We start from the raw sequence: 17,965 nt of genomic DNA, 5'->3' as shown, positions 1-17,965 counted from the left end.
CCCTTCCCTTCCCTCACAGTGGTTGAGAGTCCGCCTGCCGAGGCAGGGGACGCGGGTTCGTGCCCTGGCCTGGGAAGATCCCACATGCCGCGGAGCGGCTGGGCCCGTGAGCCGTGGCCGCTGAGCCTGCGTGTCCGCAGCCTGTGCTCCACAACGGAAGTCATAAACCATGGTGTCCTTGCTTTTTCTTCCCCTTGATACTTCTTTCTTATCCATCTGTTCTCAATTGCCCTGTGGTGACCTTAGTGGCACAAAGATCTCTCTGCAAAGAAATAGCATTAGGAAACGTACAGAATATATGTAAATCCTCTGGGAGAGGAGGGCTAAATGTGGTATTAAAGACTCCACAGATCTTTTAAGGAACCTAAGACTTTAGAGATAACCAAATTAGTTGAATTAATTTAATTAGAAAACACATGTCAAGCACTCAGCATAGTAGTGGCTTATAGTAAGGGGCCAACAAAGGGTCTCTGTTGGTGGTGTAAATCTTAATATGAAAAAGGGAAAAGTAGAGCAAAGGATATCCTCGGAATCCCCATTTTGGCACGAGCAAATCTCTACTAGCACACTGAAATCTCAGACTTTGTTTTGGTGACTTCTAGAAAGTTCTAGGTCTTTGGAAGAAACAACAGAACAGCTCAGCTCAGCCCCACTCCACTGTTTGTGTATTAACACATTTGGGGCACATCGAGGAGACAAGATGGTCTGTGGAGGGAAATCATCTTTCACACTGTGTTTCAACCAAGCCATTCACTGAAAGGGACACTAAATAATCAACTAGACCAGTTCCTGCATTATTTAAATGAAGAGACTACCTGCCAGGGGATGAAGTCTCTTTTCTCTGCAGGACAGCTGCTGTCACTCTCACATTTCTCATAAATAAGTGTAGATTAGAATACTTTGTTCACACAAACCTCATAGAGAAATTGCACAGATCCTGGTATGACATGATAAATTATTTAGACCAATTGAGGGAACAGTTTTGGCAAGCGTGGAGAAATCCTCTGAGGCCAGCGTAGCAGGTAGTGAAACACAATTTCAAAAGATAACTCACATGCAAGGAAGTCTTGTATGGAATGTTAAAGAAATATTAGCATATTTTCTACAAGGCTTCCGATTCAATAAATATAGATGATGTAAATATAATCAACCCTTGATTATCCATGCTTATAAAATGATAATATTAATAAACTCAAATAATTTCTATTTGGAGTGCCTTGTATGCATTTTTTTAAACAACAGGTAGCTCTTCTTAATTAAATATTGCTTATGTCAATGTGAAAATGAGTTTCTAGTTTCTGAGCTCTTCTATTCCAAAGAGCACTTAATAAAAGCAAAATAAGGTAAAAATATTTGCTCCAGATAAACCAAAAAGTTTATAATGCAACAAAGATAATTGAGAAAAAACTATATTTCATACAGATCAATACCCTTAGAGGAAGACATGGACTTTCAAACTCTTAAATATATGTAAATATACAAATAGATAATATATATTTCAAGCTCTTAAATACTCAACTCTAAGATTTGAGGGGAGTTTTGACCCCAAAATTACAAGTAACAATGGCAGAATATGGACCTTAGTGAATGTTGACTTAGAAATATAATTCAAATATAGATTTTGTTTTTCGAAAAGGCATCATTCTGAGGGTCACAGAACTCGGTCAGTATTTTGTGATTTTTGAGCCATTTTCTAATATCTCTTTATGGTAATAGACAACATTATTCCCTGTGATTTCTATCCTGTTGCCTCAAACTTCTATCAAACTGATATCTCATTGCATGTTTTTGCATGTTTAAGCCATGCCTCTCCAGCTGGATTGGTCATTCCTCAGGGTAAATATTGTGATAGATGCCAAGGTGCATCTCCCAGAGTAACTAGCACGGCACTCTATTCATAGAACGCATGGTACACGATAAAAGTGAACCAACTGCCTGTGACTTGCCACTGGGCCTCATCTAGTCTTCTCTCTCCTCCTACAGCTGGCTGAAGGCCTGGCCACCCAGCAGACGCTTCATGGCCTGCAGCCCTTCACGACCTACTCCATTGGGGTGGAGGCCTGTACTTGCTTCAATTGTTGCAGCCAAGGGCCAACAGCAGAGCTGAGAACTCCTTCTGCTCCACCATCAGGACTGTCCTGTCCCCAGATCCAGACACTGGCCTCGAGGACAGCCTCCTTCCAGTGGAGTCCCCCACTGTTCCCCAACGGCGTCATTCAAAGGTAGCATGGGAGAGCCAAAAGGACAAAGAAACCGAAATAAGACATGAACACGGACATGCAGCTACCCAGCCCTCCCCAAGGAAGACTTGCTGATTGAACAGACACCTATAGCAAAATAGACAAATCAATTGATTTGAGTGGTCACATTCCCCACAAAGTGTTTCAACCATAAATCAGCTAAGGATAGAAAGGTGAACAACAAAATTTTCTTAAATAAGAAAGGAGAGGCAAGGACTTCCCTGGCGGTCCAGTGGCTAAGACTCAGCACTTCCACTGCAGGGGGCACGGGATCGATCCCTGGTCCCTCATGCCGCGCAGTGCATCCAAAAAAAAAAAAGGACAAGGCAGTGTGTTCCCATTCATTGAAAGGATGTGCTCTTCCTCATGGTTCCCTGGAATGTTTCATTCTACAGGGCTCAGCTAGAACATAAGGAACTTCTGTGACTAGATCAGAATTTCCTTGATCTAATTTAAAATGTCATAATGAACCACTGTAAGACCACAGAAAGACCACAGAAGTTATTTCACTCAAGATAATCTGGAGGAAAAAAAGATATTCTTTATTTTCAACAGAGAAGAACAGTTTTATCACTCTCTTCTAAAAAGAGAGAAATATCTTATCTCTACCAACAAGGATTCCTAGCTGCTGGGTGGACAGCAACATGTGTATACATGTGACTTCTCTTATCATTTCTCTGGTTCCATCTGCTGCCCATTTCCAACAGCATTAAATAAAGTGTTTCTAAGAGCAGTCTCCCACAAATGGGAATTTGAAAGAGCTGGTAGTTCAGTGAAAACAAAATATTAACAGGTTTAAAAGAGAGTTAGACTAATTCCTTTGCCTGTTTTCTCTTTATGTGTCCATTCTCATTCCAGCTATGAGCTCCAGCTCTACGTGGCCTGCCCTCCGGATTCAGCCACCCCCTGTACTCCCAGCCAAACCGAGACAAAGTACACTGGGCCAGGGCTGAGAGCCAGCCTCGGGGGTCTCCAGCCCTACACCACCTACAAGCTGAGGGTGGTAGCCCACAATGATTTGGGCAGCACGGCCTCTGAATGGATCAGCTTCATCACCCAAAAAGAATGTGAGTAGAAGTGGCTGCCACCATAAGCCAAAAAGGTAGGAGGGCAGCCGCAGGGGAAGCTTGTCCTGAAAGGTAGGGGGAAAACAGTTTGCTAAAAGGACTGAGTGTTCAGTTCCTTTGAATGCTACTGAGACATCAGTGAACATGACTATTGGGGGAAAATGCCCATTGGATTAAATAATATGGAGATCAAGAGTGAATTTAGGAAGATTTTTCATGTAGCAATGGGATGAAAACCAATTAAGAGAAAGCTAATACATGGGTATATACATGGGTAAGATGACAAGGCAGTGTGTTTTTTTCTTTCTTTTTTTCTTTATTTATTTTGAGATAACTTTTTAGAGAAGTTTGCCATTCCTTTTCTTTTCAAATGACGTGGCGTCATAGCTCGCATTTCTGGAAAGCTTTGATATACGGCACTGCCAGGAAAAGCAAAAGGGCTACTGAGTGCAGAAAAGGGCAATTAGCTAATCAACTGGGGCCTCCTTACATTTCTGTAAAATAAGTCCTTTTCAGATTTTATAAGGTTTATATGTCTACTGTTTAAAAATGGCAAATACAAAAGGTATTAAGAATAAAATAAGTACTTATAATTAGAGCCAGCTACGTCATTTGTGGGTTCCACTGGAAAATGAAAATATAGGGCCCCTTGTTCAAAAATCGTTAACAATTTCAAGATAATGACAGCAGAGCATCAAACTAAGTCCATAATTCTTCTACATGAGGGATGCTGGGCATCTGCACAGGTCACACAACCATGAAGCCAGTCCTGCTTATAATCCCACCACACCCAGAGGCAACCACCATTAATATTTTGGCGTAATTCATTCCTTTAATCCCTTTTCTATGCAGAGTTTTTATTACATGGCTGAGATCATACTCTAATGAAAATTTCATAGTCTGCTTTTTATACTTGACATTATTTTATTTGCATTTCCCATGGCATTAAAAACTCTTTAGCCACCAAGGTTAATGGCAATATAACATTCCATCCTATGAATAAATTGGGCATTTCAGTTATTTCTAATATTTTCCTTTTATAAATGTGGTGAGAAAGTTTGTGAACAAATCTTTGTGTGAATGTCTGGTTATCTTCTTAAATGGCAACAAATGGAATTTACTACATCAGGAATTTTAAGTCTTTTAAGGCTTTGCACACTTATTGCAAATTTGCTTTCCAGAAACATTATATCAGATTATAACCTCATCTTCGGTATTTGGCACTGACATTTTTAAAAGTAAGAGTTAGGCATTCGTGAAAGTTCACTGCCTCATACGAAGACTTTAATGTACCTGAGCAATAACACGGCAGGATGTTCGCAAGAGGTCATTTTTAGAGAACACTTGCTCGTTCCTGGCACTGTTCAAGCATTTTACAAATAGTCCTTACCACAAACCTATGAAGTTAAGTGCTATTATTAACCAAATGTATAGGTGAGAAAACTGAGGCAGGGCTGTGGACTGTGCACTACGATTCCAGGACGCCATTCACATTGATTAGAATCTGGAGTGAGGCCCCTGGAGCTATATGATGAGCTAAAGCCAGAGCTTAAGTCCCTCCAGTCTCCACACCTAGAACGTACAAGTGTTACTCTAAGTTCAGGATCACCCAGCTCAGCAGCACCCTCGGTACTGCTGTGTTAACCTGGTCAACTCACTACCTACTTTCTGTAATAGAGATTTCAGACCTTCTCCACCCTCCTCAAACCTTCCACTTCTTCTCATCCTTTTCCCACAAGCCTATACAATCCTCACCCACCTCTCCCTAGAGTCTTGGCAGAGCTCCTTGCCTCGTAATTCACCAGGAAAGGAAATGTCATCAGTCAGTAATTTGCTCCCTTCCCACCCCAGACAGCCACGTGTCCTGCATCTGCATCATTCCCGCCAGGGACACGGCAGGAAGGGGTGGTCCTTCCATCTGAAATAAACCTGCCTCTTGTGCTTTGAGTACCACTTCCTTCACTACTGTTCATCATTTTCCTATCCTTAATCTTCAGTGTATCACTGTTGCTTCTATCTTTCTAATGTTAAAGCGAATAGACTCCATTTCCCCTCTGGTTCCTGCCCCAGCTCCTCCCCACAGAGCACAACTCTTCTAGAGAATGGTCTTCAAGTGCTTTCCCATTTTCTTTCTTCCCACATGTTCTTTAAGTTCCTCCACACTGATTTCCACCTCATCCCTGCACGAAAATCTCTTCCTAAATTTGCCCTTGACCTCCACACTGATAATCCAGTGGGCTTTTTTGGGAACATTGGGGAACGTTGGGAACATTCAACGTGATTGAAGCCTCAATCCTTGGTAGAAAGTGGCTCCCCTTAGTTTTCATGACAAGTCTCTCCTGGGAAACCTGCGTCTTTGGATGTTCAGTGTTAGTCAACTTTGTTGCTTGATCTTCCACCAACCAAGGTTTTTAAGCCTCAGCCCTAAACTTTCTCTGCTCACACTTTCCGTTTTATCCCCTTCCCTCTTTTTTCCTCTCCTTCTCGCCTCACCTCTTCCCTCTTCAGGTGAGTTCATCTCCTCCAAGGCTTCAGTTCTGAAGGCTGACTCCCAAATGGTCATCTCCTCCCCGATCTCCCTGCTTGAAATCCAGACGCTCACACCCAGCTTTCTTGCCTCCCTTTGAACTTCTCATAACCAGCTTGAGTTGGGCAGACCCCCCCGACAGAGAACGCATCTTTCCCCTTAAATGTGCGCTTCCTTTGACTCTCATTCTCTCCATTTTATCTCCAGCACTGGGCAGAGTGTCTTAGATACCCAAAATGTGTTGTTTAGTGAGTGAGTGAATGCATCCAGAACGTCTCACGTTTACCGTTGGCACCACACAATCAGTGTCCTTTGTCACCCAAGCTATAATCAAAGCAAAGTGTAATCGTTCTTCATAACGTCTACTGACTAATTGTGTAACCTCCTTTACCTTTTTGCCTATTCCTCTCGCTATCCTCCCTTCACAAACCCAAAAAGAACTGTGAGAAACATTTATTCCTGAAATGAAAGTGTAGTCAAATGAATTCTGACTTTAAAAAAAACGCTACTCCATACGAGGAATGGGACAAAACACCACCACCATCTTTGAGAAGCAATTACCGTTTACAGTACAGACTGTCCCTTATGTACAATGGTTTGACCTCACGATGGTGCCAAAGTGATACACATTCAGTAGAAACTATACTTCAAACTTTGAATATTGATCTTTGTCAGGCTAGTGATCTGTAGTATGATTCTCTCTTGTGATGCTGAGGGCAGCTCCCAGTCAGCCATGCCATCAAAAGGGTAAACAACCAATACACTTACAACAATTCCGTACCCGACACCCATTCTGTTTTTCACTTTCAGTACAGTTTGCAATCAATTATAGGAGATACTCAACCGTTTAGTATAAAATAGACTTTGCATTAAATGATTTCTGTGCAGTAGGCTAACGTAAGCATTCTGAGCACGTTTAAGGTAAGCTAGGCTAAGCTATGATGTTTGGTAGCTTCTGTGTATTAAATGCATTTTCAACTTAGGATATTTTCAATTTATGATGGGTTTATCGGGCGTAATCCCATCCTAAGTCAAGGGAGATCTGTATCTTTATAAGCCAAGTTTGCTAATTATTCCAGGTTTTGTGTGTGTATCACCAGAAGGCCAGGCCAAAACAGCTATGTGAGGTTTGCAGGTTATCACCAATTCTCTTTTTCAACATGAAACTTAGTCATTGCCAGACATTTTCCCCTTATGCTGGAAGAACAGAATGGACAGATTTAAGATGTCCTGCCTTTCTATTCTTCCTTGACATTGAAGAAGTGGCTGAAGGTTGCAGCAGCACTGAAGGAGAAAGCGTTCTCTTAATCTGTTTACTGGATCCACAGACATGGAAAAACACAGTAGTTCACTGGCTGTTGTATGGGGTTTAAATACCATTTATGTTCCTTTTAACTCATTATATGAACTAGCAGAGAGAAAATGTGGATCGAAGAATACAAACCAGAAGATGCTTTGAAAATAGTATTTGCAATTTTATATAAACGTGATCAGAAAAGGGTCTAGAGAAGCATTAGCAACATATTCCGCCCCCTCTGCCTGAATTACACCTGCAGTGGAAGAGCAGAGGTGAGGTGTAAATGTTTAACAACTGGCCTCCATGAAAGAAAAATGTCCTGACTTGAAGCGCTCACCAATTTCCATGGTGTAAAGTACTCCTACTTGGCTGATTTCAAGTTGCCAACGTGACAGCACTGAACACAGAGTTGGGAAAAGATCGTGTACCATTATGTAATATTTCCACCATCCCGATACAATAGATTTAAACAGCATGAGAGCATAGATAATAAAAGGTAGTGAAATAATTAAGAAGTTACAAAGTTTCAATATTTATTACCTTTGTTTTAATATAATTTATTTAGGTTTATATGATTTAATTTTTAATAGTGGCTGGGTTTAATAACCAACTCACAAAATTCCTGAATATTTAACAATCAGGATGAACCCACTCACCACTGAAGGGCACCCATAAAGTGAATTAGTAAATCATGCTCCTTTAAATACATGTGTACTGATTTTAACAAAAAAACATGGGCTTTGGTGTTAAGCAGGCCTGGGTTCAGATCCTTTGTCCCCTACCAGCTACTGACATTAAGCAGATTATTTTATCTCTCTAAACTTTAGTCTCCTCACGTGGAAAATTAGGAACTAATTCTTACAAGATTGTTTTGAGGATTAAATAAAATAAAGTACATCAAGTACTTTATTGTACTTGCATTGTACTACTTTATTGGCATAGTAGCTGTTATCATTTTCTCAGTCTTCAAATCCGTTATTCCTGATTATTTTGGTAGTTTGATCACTCTTTTTCCTCAGGAAGATCTCCAAATCCTGCAAGGCAAATAAAGCCCCTACCTTTCTATTTTTGTACTATTTACAAGCCTTCTCCTTGTCTGTACTGTTATGATGTAGGGGAGAAGTGGAAATCTACTGAAATTAAGTGACAGAGGGAAGCCACAGACAAATACAATAGTATGTTCCATTGTGATATTAGGCACAATTTGTGTTAAAAAATATATATTTAAAGAGGGCTTGATAGCTCTTGTTTCAGTATTTGCAGAAAAATTTTTCTATAACTTTATGAAAATATCTTATTTTAAAAGATGAGAATCAAATTTGTCTTCATGGTTGAATCTTATGATCACAAAAGGGTAATTATTCCTTATTTTGTTATATTTCCTCACATCAGCAACAGATGGATTTAATTTTTAAAGGAAAAAAGGATATCCAATTTATTTCTACCACTCCCTTTTTTTTTTCTTTTCTTAAAAGCCAATTTCATATAAAGCTGGATCTTAATGCTCTTACAAATGTATTGATTATTTTGGAGAAAATGAGATCTCATGAAATAAATCTCTTCTGACTTGACAAGATGATATGGTATCCCTTCATTTGTTCATACAGAAATGATTCATTTAAAAGATGAGCCTCAGTTAAGGATTATTCTTCCTTTATTTTAGTAAGGAGTTGAAAAACGAAAAGTTCTCATGCCTGTTAAATGCACACAACGTTGCTTCTCTATCTGATACAATACTTAGGAGACCTGAGCTTGATTATATACTAATGTACTGTGCTATTGATTGATTAGTCAGGGCAATGAATTATTATACTCGAATTGCTATTTGCAAGGCTTTTTAACTATCTTAGGAAACAAACGAACGGCTCGAGAAAAAGCTTTAAAAATAAATGGCTGCCAAAAGAACATAATTCACCATCTAAGCAGTTTAGTTATAGGAGAAAATAAAATATTAACTTCATCTGGTCCTTGGGGCTTTGCAGCAATAAATATTGACTTGATATGAAAAATAGCTATCCACTGTAGTTAATAGTGTTAAGGATAATTTACCTGTTAAAAGAAGGAAAATGCAACAAAATATAAGCTCCGGGGCTATGCTGATGAGCAGAACCATTGTATGTTAATAGTTGTATTTCATAAAACACCACTCTCCATTGATTTTTGTTTGGAAAGCAGGTGCGACATTGCTGAGAAAGCATTTCACATGCGTTCCCATGGTTTTCTTTTCACCCCCAAAGCCAGTTTTTTCCTTTAAGCAGTAAGGGAAATAGGAAGGGTTCCAGCAAGGACAAAAAAAAAAAAAATGTGTGCTCATATTTTAAAATAAAAAGCACACTATTTTTAGAACTTACAACCTTCTCCCACGTATTTTTAGAACTTACAACCTTCTCCCACTTATTTTCAGAACTTAGAAACTTCTTCCACCTCTTTTTAGAACTTGCAACCTTCTCTCAACTATTTTTAGAGCTAGAACCTTTGTCCAACTATTTTTAGAACTTACATCCTTCTCCCAACAGTGCCCCAGTACCGTGCCCCTTTCTCGGTGGACAGCAATCTATCCGTGGTATGTGTGGACTGGAGTGGCTCCTTCCTGCTGAACGGGCGGCTGAAGGAGTTCGTCTTGACCGATGGAGGGCAGCGCGTGTACAGCGGCCTCGACACCACCCTCTACATCCCAAAGACCGCGGACAGAAGTGAGTTTCCCATTCGCATTTCTCAGGGCACAAGAAGCTGGGTTTCCCAGCTTTCCGAGATGCTCAATCTGACGATCTGAAAGGTGATCTCAGATGGTCATCATTAACATGTCCTGGGTTAAGTGGTCACTTCTCCTGGGAAAGCGACTGCTCGGCATCAATCAGGTTTTCCTGATGACGCTTCTGATGTGGTCCTCTGAGCACTGCCTCTGCTGACGTGAGGGTCCCCAGGAACAAGACCAGAGGGCAGGTTATGTGCACTAGAGAAATAAAACCCACAGGCAAAGAGTATCCCAAAATAACACACTTTTAGGGACTTCGGAGACTCTCTTTTGATGCGTCCACAGCCTCCAAAGAGAGCGTAATCAGGCCATGACCATCCCCAAATCTTAGACCCTGAGTAAGGGCTTTCCTTAACCAACATCAGTATCTGTTCTTGAAACAACAACGCTCTTCCCTCTAAAACTGAGTACTTTCTCCCTACTTAATTACATGTCCTTCTTCTGTTTGTCTTGTTTTTAAATTGAAATGAGGAAGAGCTTTTCAAGGTACTAAGTATTTTCTAATGATCAACATGGCCACAGGACCAATAGATGTGAGGCCCTTTTGGGCAATCTGGTCTTATACAGTGAATTCATTAGTGGTTGATTTTTTTTAGTTTCCTTGAAAATATGTACTATTTCTTTTGGCTAAAAGGGGCAGGTAAACAATGAGCTCCAGCATTGCATTTACAGCATTTGAAACTTATCAGTAACATTTTTACAAAAAGTCAGCTCCACATTTTCATGGTCACAGTTCTTGGTCACCTGGGCAGTTTGTTGTGATGGGGAGATGGCCTGAAAGTTGGGAAATACGGGTTCTACCCCTGGCCAGGCTTCTAACCATCTGTGTGACTTACAAGACTCACTTCCCTCAGGCTCCTGGCTACTGTAAGAGGTATTTAGACCATTTGATTTCCCAGATCCCTGTTGAGCCTTCCTGCTTAGTAGGAAACTCTGGGTTGCCTAGTGAAAGGAACACCTGTAAGTTTAAAGGAACAGGTTCAGATTATATGCATAACAGGATACATTCTGTGAATTAGCCTTTATTCTTCACATAATTCTTTTCCTTTGCTATATAATCTCTAAACTTCTTTAGTTCTGCTACATATATATATGTTATTATATCGGTAACATATATGTAATAACATATATGTTATATACGTTATTACACTAATGATAGCTGTTTTTCTTGATAGTTTTTAAGTTAGAAATAAGTTTGCATAATAGGTAAAACCTCATAACTTGATGTGGAATCCTGTTTTCAGACTTCTTCATGCTATAATACATTGATTTTCTGAAACTGTGCCCACTGTTTGTAGATGTTGAATAACTGACTCATTTACCTTTGTCTAGCTTTCTTTTTCCAGGTCATCTGCACTACAGATGAAGGAAGTGTTAAGACACCTTTGATTCAATATGATACCAGCACTGGATTTGGTAAACATTTAACTCAAATCCTATTTAGTGTAGTATCTACTCATTTTCCTAAAGAAACATGCATGTTTGTTTATACATATTTGTGTTTCTTTATGCATACATGTTTGTTTATACATATGTATCTATACATCTTCCATACACCATATGGAAGAAATTGTGTTAAGTGTTGTAAGAATTTTTTTAAGTCCTCTTGAAACTTACATTAGGCAAGGAGTTAGGGTAAACTCTTAAAATGCCAAATCATTGAATTGTAGATGCAGAGAGATATGACTAAAGTTCTCTCCTAACCGCAAATTCTGTCAATAAAGAGCTATATGAATTTGTGCACCAAAAAAAGTGAATTTATAGAGAAAGCCAGAGGAAAGAGAAAATACTCTAATGCCAATTTGTGTTGATAATAACGATAATATTCCAGATTCAGAGTTAGGGTTAGCAAAGTGTAGCCCCCCTCTCATGGAGTTCAATTTTTAATTTTAGTCACCTTCTCTCCCTCCCTTAAACATCCTCACCCCAGTGCTAAATGCTTCCCCTTTAATCAACTTGCCCTGACAATGTGGGTGTGAAGGCCAAGCAGACCCATCCAGTCCTTGAGGGGCTGCAAAGGGGGAGGGCTGTCAAAAGAGTAGGCATTTACAGCTGTGTCTGTCCTTCTTCCTCTTGGCCACGAGCATTGGCTTTAGAAGGGCAGCTCCCTGGCCCTCTGCTGCATGACGGCTTCGTGGATCCAGAGGCTTCTGAGCTGGTGCTAGCAAAGGGCTGGGATGGAGATGATCTCTGAGACTTTCTCCCACTCAGATTGCCAGGCCGACGGCGATTCCACAGCTTAACGCTGTTCTGCAGTGATCCCATAAGCCTTTCCGAGTCTGACCCGCTCATTCCAGCTTTCCCACAACCACAGACTTGACAGTCCTGCTACTCCCCATCCTTCGATCCTTCATCCCTGGAAAGCCCTTACTTAGCACAGGGACTGGCACAGGGTAAATGCTCATTAAATGTGAGCTATGTCTATCAGCCTCATGTGCAGAGAATCACATCAACTGAACTCTTAACACCTGAATAGAAATCAAAGGTAAGTGGTCCCTTCGCTAAAGGATTTCCATCCCTAGGAAGCTCTCCCAGGGCATTTGAGTGATGACTTGCAGAGCTTTTGTTACTTAACAGAGAGGCCAGAGTCCAAGAAGTACTATAAAGACCACATGTTAGTGAGCCCAAGCTGTTAACATCCCAATGGAAAATGGTATCTGACGTCTCAAAATCCAGTTTGCAAGAAACTTCGCAGGAACAGGGCTGTGGCATGAAGTGAGGGGACCCTGGATCCACACAGCATTGACTGTGTATGTAATGGGGTTTCTGTAGCAATATTAGTCTGGGTTCCAACCCTCACATGAGCCCAGAAAGGACTGCTCCCCAGGCACACAGCTGTGAAGTAGGCTTTTCCCAAGGTTACTTTGGTAACCCTCTTAAAAAATCCCCTCATACCCCCTCCAACTGTATTTCCCGGGAGCGTGCCAAGGCAGCTGCAATTTCCAACCTGAGAGGTGTCAGCAAGGTCTCCCAAGGGCTGTAAACTTCTCCTTACACCCACCGACCCACTGCACCATTTCCCCAGCCTGAACACAAGTGCAACAAAGCACTATACATGCCTTTCTAATTTATTAAACAACAGAGCAAGAAATCACAAAATTGCCTTCTGAAATAGCGTTTCCTTTTTCTGTCCCTGGGTTTTGCAGGCCTGGTGCTGACAACTCCTGGAGAAAAGAAAGGATCAGGGAGCAAAAGCACGGAGTTCTACAGCGAGTTATGGTTCATAGTGTTAATGGCAATTCTGGGCTTGATCTTGTTGGCCATTTTTCTGTCCCTGATACTACAGAGAAAAATCCTCAAAGAACCATATATAAGAGAGAGGCCTCCTTTAGTGCCTCTTCCAAAGCGGATGTCTCCATTGAATGTATACCCACCGGGGGAAACCCATATGGTATGTCTCTAAAGGCGGCCTCATTTCTCTATCACTGGACTAGAATATTTGTTTGTATTTAGAAGGAAATATTTTCAGAGCCATAGTAGCAAGGGACTAGATGACACTTATGTTTGGCTAAATGTGGAGACCAAGGGAGACTAACCCTAGAAGAGCATTCTCAACTTTGGCTGCACGTTAGAATCACCTGGTGCTACAGACTGAATATTTGTGTCCCCCCAAAATTCATGTGTTGAAACCCTAATCCCAAGTGTGATGGTATATGGGTGGGAGGGCCTTTGGGAGGTAGTTAGGTCATAAGGGTGGAGCCCTCATGAATGGGATTAGTGCCCTTATAAAGAGACCCCAGAGAGCTCCCTTGTCCTTTCCACCATGTGAGGACGAGGAAGTGGGCCCACACCAGACACTCAATCTGCCAGCACCTTGATCTTGGACTTCCCAGCCTCCAGAATTTAAGAAATAAATTTCTGTTGCCTCTAGGTCACCCAGTCCATGGTATTCTGTTATAGCAGCCCTAACGGGCTAAGACATCTGGGAAAGTTTAAAAAATGCTGATACCTGGGCCTTATCCCAGAAATTCTGATTTCATTGGCCTTGGATGGGGCCTGGGGATTGGTATTCTTTTTTTAACTCCGAAAGTGATTCTAATGTGCACCAGGGGTGAGTATTTCTGCTTTGTAGTTGTAAGTCAGGGGATGGTGGAGGAGAGTTGTATATTGAAATCACCTGGAGAATTTATAGGTTATATTACTGTTTAACTTGGGGAATTAGAAATAAAAGGGGAGATAGGGAAGGACTTAAGTGCCAGCAGTCCTGGGTCTGCTCTTGACCCTGACACCCTGCACCAGTGCAGGTGGATGACTCCTTGTGGCTCCAGACCACAGACCACCTACTGCCAAGATGGAGGTCAGGCAAAGATCTGGGGGGTAAAGGTCACACGGAGGGTGACACAAGGCATCGCTGCACCAAGCACTCATTGAAGAGGTAAAAGATGACTGAATCCCATGGTGCAGTCTGGCATGGGGCTGTCTGGGCAAGGAAAGGCTGTAATTTATAAATCCCCCAAGTACCAGTCTGCTCCCCAAACTGTGTGCCAAAATGCATCTGCCCAAGGGGACCCCTTTTCCCCAGTTTGCACAAAGATTCTATATGAGCTAGTGGCCACCCTGTGCAGCTGAAATTCTGATCACCAATTCCAGTGTGTGGGGAGGCTTTCCACACCAACAGGCAATTCTCTGACACCAGCTGGGTGTCCTGCGTTCAACTAAATTCTGACACTGTCTACCCAGAGATAGCATCAGATTCCACAGGGGAAGGGCTCAGTCCTACAAGACTCTTGTCCCCTCTGTGTCCCCTTCCCTGCCGAACTCAGGCACCAATCACAAGTCCAGATTGTCACCTGTGCTTCTGACCTACTGGCTACAGATTGGGGGTTCCAGTGACCAAATCCTTGGGTTTCTTAATTCGTTAACGAATTTAATGAACAGTAACGAATTTTAAATTTGTTAACATTTTCAAGATCACAAAGCGTAAATTGAGTCCAGCTAAGTTTAAGTGCAGATTCTACTTGTACAGTCAGCCCTATATATCTACAGATTCCACAGACACAGAGGGCTGACCATGAGAATTGAGCATCCTCGGATTTTGGTACCCATGGGAGGGAGTCCTGGAGCCAAATCCCCTTGGACACCGAGGGACAGTTGTAATTACTGGCTTGCAGATCCTTTCATGCTCTGCAATACTAAACAAATAAAGCAGTATCACCTCAACACTTAGCAATTAGTTTCTACTCACCGAGTGATTTAAATTGCCGAACTCTTATATTATGAAAATGCATCTCCAGATAGTATTAATGTGTGGGTATGATTATACTGTCCTTGGAGAAACATAAAGAATTTGGGTTTTGGGTTTTTTTTTAAATTTTATTGAAGTATAGTTGATTTACAATGTTGTGTTAATTTCTGCTATAGAGCAAAGTGATTCAGTTATACATATATATATTCTTTTTCACATTTTTTCGATTGTGGTTTATCAAAAGATATTGAATAGAGTTCTCCTGCTGTACAGTAGGCACTTGTTGTTTATCCATCCTGTATACAATACTTTGAATCTGCTAATCCCAAACTTCCAATCCTTACCTCCCTCATCGCCCTGCCCCTTGACAACCACAAGTCTGTTCTCTGTGTCCTTGAGTCTGTTTCTGTTTCGTAGATAAGTTCATTTGTGTCATATTTTAGATTCCATCATAAGTGATACCATATGATATTTGTCTTTCTCCTTCTGACTCACTTTGCTTAGGAGGTTAATCTCTAGGTCCATCCATGTTGCTGCAAATGGCATTATTTCATTCTTGTTTATGGGTGAGTAATATTCTCTTATATAAATATAGCACTCTTCTTTATCCATGCATCTGTCAATGGACATGTAGGTTGTTTCCATGTTTTGGGTATTGTAAATAGTGCTTTTATGAACATTGGCGTGCATGTATCTTTTAGAATTAGAGTTTTGTCCTGATATATGCCCAGGAGTGGGATTGCTGGATCATATGGCAACTCTATTTTTAGTTTTTGAGGACCATCCATACTGTTTTTTATAGTGGCTGCACTGATTTACATTCCCACCAACAGTGTAGGAGGGTTCCCTTTTCTATTCTCGCCCTCCAGAACTTGTTATTTTTAGACTTTTTAATGATGACTAGTCTGTCCAGTGTGAGGTACCTCACTGTAGTTTTGATTTGCATTTCTCAAATAATTAGCAATGTTGAACATCTTTTCATGTGCCTGTTGGACATGTGTATGTCTTCTTTGGAGAAATGTCTACTGAGGTCTTCAGCCCACTTCTCAGTTAGGTTGTCTGTTTTTTTTATTATTAAGTTGTATGACCTGTTTGTATATTTTCTAAATTAAGCCCTTATCATTTGCATCATTTGCAAATATTTTCTCCCAGTCCATAGCTTGTCTTTTCACTTTATTTATGGTTTCCTTTGTTATGCAAAAGCTTATAAGTTTGATTAGGTCTCAATTAGTGACTTTTTCCTTTTATTTTTTAAACATCTTTATTGGAGTATAATTGCTTTACAATGTTGTGTTAGTTTCTGCTGTATAACAAAGTGAATCAGCTATATGTATACATATATCCCCATATCCCCTCCCTCTCGAGTCTCCCTCCCACCCACCCTATCACACCTCTCTAAGTGGTCACAAAGCACTGAGCTGATCTCCCCATGTTATGCAGCTGCTTCCCACTAGCGATCTGTTTTACATTTGGTAGTGTACATATGTCCATGCCACTCTCTCACTTCATCCCAGCTTACCCTTCCCCCTCCCCATGTCCTCAAGTCCATTCTCTATGTCTGTGTCTTTATTCCTGTCCTGTACCTAAGTTCATCAGAACCATATTTTTCTTTCTAGATTCCATATATATGTGTTAGCATACAGCATTTGTTTTTCTGACTTACTTCACGCTGTATGACAGACTCTAGGTCCATTCACCTCACTACAAATAACTCAATTTCATTTCTTTTTATGGCTGAGTAATATTCCATTGTATATACATGCCACGTCTTCTTTATCCATTCATCTCTTGATGGACACTTAGGTTGCTTTCATGTCCTGGCTATTGTAAATAGTGCTGAAATGAACATTGTGGTACATGACTCTTTTTGAATTATTGTTTTCTCGGGGTATATGCCCAGTAGTGGGATTGCTGGGTCATCTGGTAGTTCTATTTTTAGTTTTTTAAGGAACCTCCATACTGTTCTCCATAGTGGCTGTATCTATTTACAGTCCCACCAACTGTGCAAGAGGGTTCCCTTTTCTCCACACCCTCTCCAGCATTTATTGTTTGTAGATTTTTTGATGACGGCCATTCTGACAAGTGTGAGGTGATACCTCATTGTAGTTTTGATTTGCATTTCTCTAATGATTAGTGATGTTGAGCATCCTTTCATGTGTTTGTTGGCAATCTGTATATCTTCTTTGGAGAAATGTCTATTTAGGTCTTCTACCCATTTTGCATTGGGTTGTTTGTTTTTTTGATATTGAGCTGCATGAGCTGTCTTCTGTGTTTTAGAGATTAATCCTTTGTCAGTTGACTGGTTTGCAAATATTTTCTCCCATTCTGAGGGTTGTCCCATTCTGAGGCCAGACACTATAAAACTCTTAGAGGAAAGCATAGGAAGAACACTCTTTGACATAAATCACAGCAAGATCGATTTTGTTTTAATTTTATTGCCCTGGGAGACTGACCTAAGAAAATATTAGTATAATTTATGTCAGAGTATGTTTGGCTTATGTTCTCTTCTAGGAGTTTTATGGTGTCATGTCTTATATTTAAGCCTTTAAGCCATTTTGAGTTTATTTTTGTGTATGGTGTTGAGGGTGTGTTCTAACTTCATTGATTTTTATGCAGTTGTCCAACTTGCCCAACAGGACGTACTGAAGAGACTCTTTCCCGTTGTATATTCTTGCTTCCTTTGTCAGAGATTAATTGACCATAGGTGTGTGGGTTTATTTCTGGCCTCTCTCATCAGTTCCATTGATACCTATGTCTTTTTGTGCCAATACCATGCTATTTGATTACTGTAGCTTTGTAGTATTGTTCCAACAATCTACTCCTTGGGTTCAAGTAATTTGCTGGAATAAGTCACAGAACCCAGAGAAACATTTTACTTGCTGGATCACCAGTTT

General features: G+C 40.7%; 1 protein-coding gene across 1 annotated transcript in view; it reads left to right on the top strand.

Moving 5' to 3' along the window:
- USH2A (usherin) overlaps positions 1-17,965 on the top strand; it is a 788,115-nt gene that overhangs the window by 737,637 nt on the left and 32,513 nt on the right. Inside the window, exons 65-69 of the mRNA XM_029229459.1 lie at positions 1,984-2,222; positions 3,099-3,307; positions 9,648-9,824; positions 11,219-11,302; positions 13,033-13,277. Of these exons, the coding sequence (XP_029085292.1) occupies positions 1,984-2,222; positions 3,099-3,307; positions 9,648-9,824; positions 11,219-11,302; positions 13,033-13,277 (954 nt within the window). The remainder of the gene's footprint in view (positions 1-1,983; positions 2,223-3,098; positions 3,308-9,647; positions 9,825-11,218; positions 11,303-13,032; positions 13,278-17,965) is intronic.

Source organism: Monodon monoceros, unplaced genomic scaffold, assembly GCF_005190385.1.
Source record: "Monodon monoceros isolate NGI ecotype Baffin Bay Population unplaced genomic scaffold, NGI_Narwhal_1 Super_Scaffold_18, whole genome shotgun sequence".
Taxonomy (NCBI): domain Eukaryota; kingdom Metazoa; phylum Chordata; class Mammalia; order Artiodactyla; family Monodontidae; genus Monodon; species Monodon monoceros.
The sequence above is the reverse complement of the archived record's forward strand: the minus strand, read 5'-3'. Positions and strand labels throughout refer to the sequence as shown.